General features: G+C 34.1%; 1 protein-coding gene across 1 annotated transcript; it reads right to left on the reverse strand.

The window, feature by feature from the left end:
* Nucleotides 1–3416: 3416 nt before the first annotated feature.
* On the reverse strand, nt 3417–4507 carry LOC136832978 (pro-resilin-like). The gene is made up of 2 exons (XM_067094628.1): nt 4486–4507; nt 3417–4314 (listed from the first exon to the last, which is right to left on the reverse strand). The coding sequence occupies exons 1-2, from the start codon at nt 4505–4507 to the stop codon at nt 3518–3520; spliced, it is 819 nt and encodes a 272-aa protein (XP_066950729.1). The 3' UTR covers nt 3417–3517.
* Nucleotides 4508–6304: the final 1797 nt, after the last annotated feature.

Genomic DNA, 6304 nt, shown 5'->3' on the forward strand with positions numbered 1-6304 from the left:
TTATATATATATATATATATATATATATATATATAAATTAGAAAAACGGGTACATTTTTATGATTGAATATATACACAATTTTTTTGTCGTAAACTCTTCATGACACTTTGTATATTCATCAGTACTTAGCCACAAATATCATTGAATATCGAATTGAATATACCATGATTTAACTTTCTGGTATATTAATATTTTAATTGTATAGTTTTGAATAAATTGTTACCACTAAACACAAAGGCCTTTATCGTTGGTGGTGATATTATTTGGAATGACCAGGATCTACAGAGGTGATCGACTGAGTGATGCATTGAGGCGGGACATTATTAGTTTATATATCATTTGTTTCCCGTGACTTCTTTTTATATCTTGATGGCCTTCCTTGCCATGCGCCAGAGCAAGGCCATTTAATATGTACCGCTTCCGTTTCACGTTTGATTTAGAGGGCAAGCATTAATTTCATTTCACGAACTTAGTATTGATTTATTTAAAATATTTTAAGAAAATTCTGTGGTGCTTTAATTTTTTATCCACGCTGTTTAGCAGAAACTTGCATGCTGCAATATACGACTCTTTCCTGGTAGTTTTTTTCAGTATCGAGAGCAGAATTATGAAAAGTATGCCTGCCTAGCAGTTTTAATGTTATGTGTCTTGTCAATTTTTTCTGAATTTTGTAATCCAGATTTCTTTTACTTAATTAATTTTTTTTTTTCTTTAATTTTTCACTAGCTAGCACATTTTACACTAACTGTCAATATCTTATCAATAGTTGACATGCAGTCTTACAAATTTTTGGAATATGGTTTCATCGCAGCTCGAAATATTTATTTTTTAAATTATGAAATGAGTATTTCTGAAAAAATAGATAGCCTACTGCATGTGATTTTTTATGCCATATTTCGAAGATTTGTGTTTTACTGTTGTCATTCCATGTAAAATGCGTTTTGATTATCGGCATTCCAAACAGTACGCTTTTAACATTTTTCTGGTACAGAGAATAAATTTTTTCGTTTTTAAAGAGTCAATTTAATTTTCAAAACAGTTGATGAGTTTTTAAAGCGATGATTTCGTTTTATATTAATTTTTAGACAGTTCAGAGGAGTTATGAGATCGAACTGTCCTCTGCTCCAGCTTTTGTTTTTACTCTGGTTTTATGATAATTTTAAAAGGTATTGATTTTATCCATGTTGAACTTTACATAGTTTAAACATCTGTATTCGTTTCAAATTAAACCTTTATTCCATTCACTTTCAAAATTATGGAACTCAGTATTCGTTATCATGGTAAGCTTTCCAAAAGATTTTTATTTGTTTAAGAATTTGCCGTCACTTAATAATTGTCCCATGACGTTATCTTTATTTATACTTCCTCTGCCAACAAAGTTGGTAATAGTTTATGTTTTTTAGCCAATTGTTTGTTAGCAAAATATCTCAAGAACGTGAAAACAGTTCGATGAAGCTCGACTTATAAATGTATATTGTGGGACTTTCATGAGTTGACTGTTTGTTGACATGGACACTATTTTGCTCATTATAAAAGGTAGGTCTTTCCTAATTAAAATGTTGCTGGATATGTGTCAGTGTTATCAATATCATTTTACAGGTTAATAACCCATTTAAGACAAGTTCATGTATTACTTGATTGTCATATGAATTTCGTGGAGGTATGCTCTTTATGCACTGCTATTGTTATCATGATTTTTTGTTTGGTTATATACTCTTTTATTACTCTTTTCCAGACATCGACCTTGAATAATTTGATCAGTTTGACGATAATTCTTCTTCTAGTTTGGTACAACTGTAAGATCTGATTTAGGAACGAAAGTTCCAAATTGCGAAAACATCAAACATATTGATTGAAAGTATTGTATATTTTTTTTTCTTTTTTCATCTTTTCTTCAGCATTTGAAATTGGGAACTCTTATAAAGTGATCCAGCAAAATTCTGGAATGGGACTTTGTGACATATAGTGTACTTCTCCATATTATCAGTATAAAAAAGCTAGAAAAGTGAAAAACTTTCGTTTTGTATATCTTACTGGTTAACTTCAGAAATTCACCCAAATCTCCTGTAAGTTTGCAAATTTTTGCGCAGATTTGATTTAGATTTTTCACTGGCTATTTACGTTTTTTTTTTTTTTTACCAACCGCGTAGTCTGAATTTCTTTCGTTTTTTTTTTTGTTTCTAGAGGGTTTTAGGAGTAATGTAATTTTACCAGTATTTACATAATATATTCTTTCTCTCTATTTTTGACCCCTATGTACAGAAGTAAGATTCAACCTTACAGTATTATAAAAATTGATAGTTGTTACAGCTTTCTTGATATACTTATGGGACACATTTTCATTGATTGTGCAAGAGACATTACTGTATATAAACATTAAATAAATTTCAGTGTTCTATATTCAGTTATAAACTGAAATGCAACGTTAAATGGTTTTGAGATTTCTTTATGTATACTCAGCTGTAATTTATGAGCTCTCATACAGGTGGTTCCCTTATATCTGCATCTGGATAGGTGATTAAATTTTTATGTAAGGCGTCTTCATTATGCCTAACTGATATACCTATATGTTCAAGTTAAAATAAACATTCTAAGCAAATAGCATCCAAGCACAGAAATGAAATAACAGGGAGGAACCAAAGAGGTTTAGTGGGTTATTGTATCAAACCAGGAAAAGTAAAGAGAAATTTAAAGAAAATAACTGCATATATGCGATGAGAGAAAGTAGTTGATGAGAAATCCTCCAGTTCATAATCCATCATATTCTGAAGGCTAGAGTAAGAGTACCTCTCCAACTTCCCAGTTCCTTCAGCAAAATTACTTAATAATTTTCTCTGATTTCTGAGAGCGGCAGGGGGCAAAGACATTGTGAGAACCACAGAGGCAAAATATTTTCTTTTTAACCAACAGAAATTGTTTCTTTTCTTTGCAAAAAATTTCAAATTGAAAAGGAAAGAACCAAATACCTTCAGTAGGTTGTTTTCTGAAAGAAAAAAAATCACTAGACGTTAAAGAAATTATAAGATCGAAGCCAGTCTTATTCGATGAAACAGACCTGAATTAATAATTTTCAAACCACTTAACGGGTTCACTAACAGCGAACGTATCACTCTGGGAACTAGGTAAATAAATTGGTTAAAACCATTAACTTGCAACTAAGCTTTATAACTTTATAATTTTCAAGAATATTTTCTTTCAAAGAATTTTATATATAAAATACACATTCTGCTTGTATAGAGGATTATCAAAAGATATCTTCATTTAGGTTGCCCATGCCTTAATACACATGTGCTTAATCTAATGTACACATTTAGATCAGATGAAAGAGTAAAGGATAAGCATTTTTCATTATTTCTTATTCATTTTCATTTATTATACAAAAATATACATTAAATGTCATAATGTTATAGGGCGTTGTTCCATGTCAAGGATATGTCAGTGGCTATTTCGTCATCAGGCAATGTTATCAGTGAATCCGTCATGCATCGAATTATCGATAATGGTCATGCACCTGATTTAGAATGGAGCTCCATAGGAGTTTGAAGGTGATGGAGGTGCTCCATAACCATTCGTGGGAGGTGCTGGGGCTCCATATCCATTGCCATTGGAACCATTACCATTATTGTTACCATTCCTTCTGCCATTTCCATTGCCATTTGAACCATAGCCATTGTTACCGTTGCCATTGCCATTTGAACCATAGCCATTGTTACCGTTGCCATTGCCATTTGAACCATAGCCATTGTTACCGTTGCCATTGCCGTTACCGTTGCGACTTCTACCATAAGGGTCATAGGCAACGACCCCAATCTGCTCGTTGACTGAGTAGAAGTCTTCAGCATCAGCACAGTCGAAGTTGAACCACCAGTCACAGACGAGGTACTGTTGGTTGAAGATGGTGCCGTTGGGGCAGAGGAAGGAGTCCTGCTGACGGCGTCCATTGGGCCTGTCCTGGCAGATGTGGAAGACCTGGCATCCAGCCTGACGATCAGTGTCGGCATAATAACCAGGTACATTCTGAGCATCGCAGGAGAAACCGGTGTCGGGGACAGAGGCCAAAATAGGGTAGTCTTGTCCAGGAACTCCACCGCCAGGAATATTCTCTGCCAAGGCAGCAAGTGGATCTACTCCGTATGAGTTCCTAGGTGGGCCATAAGCATTGCTTGGTGGAGGTCCATAGCCATTGCTTGGAGGAGCTCCATAGCCATTGCTTGGAGGAGCAGGAGGTGCTCCATACCCATTGCTTGGAGGAGCAGGAGGTGCTCCATAGCCATTGCTTGGGCGCCTGTCGGCGGCTACAAGACTAAGAAGAGCTGGAAATAACGTGGAACATTTCAGGTAAAAGATTGTGATATTGTGTAGTACTTTACTGAGAACTGGACTCCCAGTTTCTCAGTTAAAGTTCAATATTTGAACGTTATAAATAATTTTATTCGCTTCTGTCATTACAAACCAAATACAGTTTGTTCGAATAGATTACTTACCACACACTACAAAGGCCTTCATGGTTGGTGGTGTATATCGCTGGGATGGACCAGGATCTACAAAGGTGATCGACTGAGTGATGTCTTCTGGAGGGAGACGCGAGTTTATATAGTGCCAGACTTCTTTTTTTTTTTATATTGATGGACTTTCATGTCATGCACTAGAGCAAGGCCATTTAATCGGCTTCATTTCCGTTTTAAATCTGAATGAGGGAGAGAGGAGGAGTTAGTTACTTGTAACGGGAAGCAGAAGGAACTAAAAAGCCTTGTAATTAGTACATCTAAATATAACTGCATTCTGTGAGTTAGGAAACTACTCGTTTATTGCAAGTATTTTTCTTTTCTTCTACCTTCTATAATATTGAAACGTGCATTAGATATATTCTAAAAATGTTAGGGTTGGGGAGGTTTTCCTTAGTTAATGATATTTATATATACTAAATTTGCGGTCGATTTTATTCTTTTAAATAGATTTAGGTATGTTATCATTGTTATTATTCTTACACTTTGAGACGCTGTCACTTATCATTACATTTACTGGCCCTTTATGTCCTCTTTCTTCGAAATTAAGTGTTTATTGTGACACCTAATATTTAATTTGATTTCAACCGATTTTTTTACAGTTAGTTTTTGCAGCTCCCATTTAGGCAATTCGAAAGTGTTCCTTTTTGATTTTATGTGATATAGATTTTAGACAACTATTCCGAAAAAGCCCTTTTTTTAAATATTCCCTCAATATTGCTTACTTATCTAATACCAGTTCTTGTACTTCTTCGTATACAGTAAGAAAACACTGAAATTTTCACTGGGAACACTAGTCTTTATTGCAGTTCGATAGGTTTCGTTCGACATGTTTTATCCATTTATTTACTTATTTATTTTTCTTTTATTTAATTTCATTTTTTCGTGTTTTATTTCTTGTCAGTTGCGTCCATGGGCAGACGCTCTCCACCTTTCCTTTAGATAATTTTTACATTGAATTTAAAAATTGCTTAACTGATTAACCCAGTCGCATTTGGGGCACAAGGTTTCATACTTTGTGCATGGTAATTAGGAACTCAAATGGTATTTAGGAACTCAAAAGCCAAATAGTTTCATTAACCTTCATTAACCTGTGCTTAATTCGTTTAGAAACAGATACCTCATACTGCGTTTCTCGTTTCTAATAATTTGCGTATTTGTCTTCTTAAATGATGTCCTTTGATATGATTATATAACATTTATTGTTCATGGTATGAGCATTATTATTCATATATTCTACTTATGTCTCTTGAACCGAGAGGTTTGTTTTAATGCAGTGCCATTAATAGTTTTCGGCATTGTGCACCTTGTCCACTCCTCTATATCGAAAATAGAAAAATCTAAAAATGGAAAAACTGGCAGTTGGTATTTACTCTACATCATTCGTTATTCACCCAAAGATTTTGCCGTTTCTTCTTATTCTGCCCTGCATAGTTTTCCAGTGATTAAATAAATTTTTAACACTTTCCCTTAATCACTACGTCTAAATTTATCTTTTATTTCGTTCTGCGACTTTATTTATTTGCACTGTACGTTTATGATTTTTCCTTACTGAAGAAGAAAAAGTTGGTAATTTCGTATTTAATGGTGAAAGTTACTGCATTGTTGGATACACGAAGACATTTGAGAGACAAGATATTTTCCGATAGCTTTCTTAGTTTCACGTGTCTGAGTTTGTGTTCGTGTTTCATTCTCTGTCGTTCATGAAACCAAAAGCGTGGTAAGGTAGAATGAGTAGCGTGAGTAAAAATGAGGGAATTTACATGTGTGACTCTGTTAAAGCTAACTGTGTATTTAT

Source organism: Macrobrachium rosenbergii, chromosome 51 (genome assembly GCF_040412425.1).
Source record: "Macrobrachium rosenbergii isolate ZJJX-2024 chromosome 51, ASM4041242v1, whole genome shotgun sequence".
In the NCBI taxonomy this organism is placed as follows: Eukaryota; Metazoa; Arthropoda; class Malacostraca; order Decapoda; family Palaemonidae; genus Macrobrachium; species Macrobrachium rosenbergii.

What these genes read in the sequence shown, in the direction of transcription:
- LOC136832978 (XM_067094628.1), bottom strand. Translation starts at nt 4,507, where the DNA reads ATGAAGGCCTTTGTAGTGTGTG. An exon ending in GAAGGCCTTTGTAGTGTGTG is followed by an intron (nt 4,315 to 4,485) that starts GTAAGTAATCTA and finishes CGTTATTTCCAG; the next exon opens with CTCTTCTTAGTCTTGTAGCC.